This window comes from Apaloderma vittatum, unplaced genomic scaffold (assembly GCF_000703405.1).
Source record: "Apaloderma vittatum isolate BGI_N311 unplaced genomic scaffold, ASM70340v1 scaffold35214, whole genome shotgun sequence".
In the NCBI taxonomy this organism is placed as follows: domain Eukaryota; kingdom Metazoa; phylum Chordata; class Aves; order Trogoniformes; family Trogonidae; genus Apaloderma; species Apaloderma vittatum.
Genome location: NW_009713822.1, coordinates 7,611 through 7,846, shown reverse-complemented (window position 1 = coordinate 7,846; position 236 = coordinate 7,611). Strand labels below are relative to the sequence as shown.

General features: G+C 66.5%; 1 protein-coding gene across 1 annotated transcript in view; it reads right to left on the bottom strand.

The window, feature by feature from the left end:
- Nucleotides 1-30: 30 nt before the first annotated feature.
- PLA2G1B (phospholipase A2, group IB (pancreas)) overlaps nucleotides 31-236 on the bottom strand; it is a 1,844-nt gene continuing 1,638 nt past the window's right edge. The window contains exon 4 of the mRNA XM_009868518.1: nucleotides 31-152. Within this exon, the coding sequence (XP_009866820.1) occupies nucleotides 31-152 (122 nt within the window). The remainder of the gene's footprint in view (nucleotides 153-236) is intronic.

Here is a 236-nt window from a genome sequence, read left to right as displayed (position 1 = left end):
CCCCGAGGGGCGGGAGCGGGAGGCCGAGGCCTAGTTGCAGTATTTCTTGGTGTCCAGCCTCTCGTGCTGCTTGATGTAGGGCGCCTTGGCGAAGCACATGGCAGCCGTGCGGTCGCAGTTGCAGATGAATGCCTCGCAGGCGTCGTTCTTGCCTGGAGGAGAGAGCAAGAGCAGTGAGGCCGCAGGGCTCCTTCCCCAGGCAAGCAGTGGCTCCCGGGGGGGGTGGTGCTGCCCCG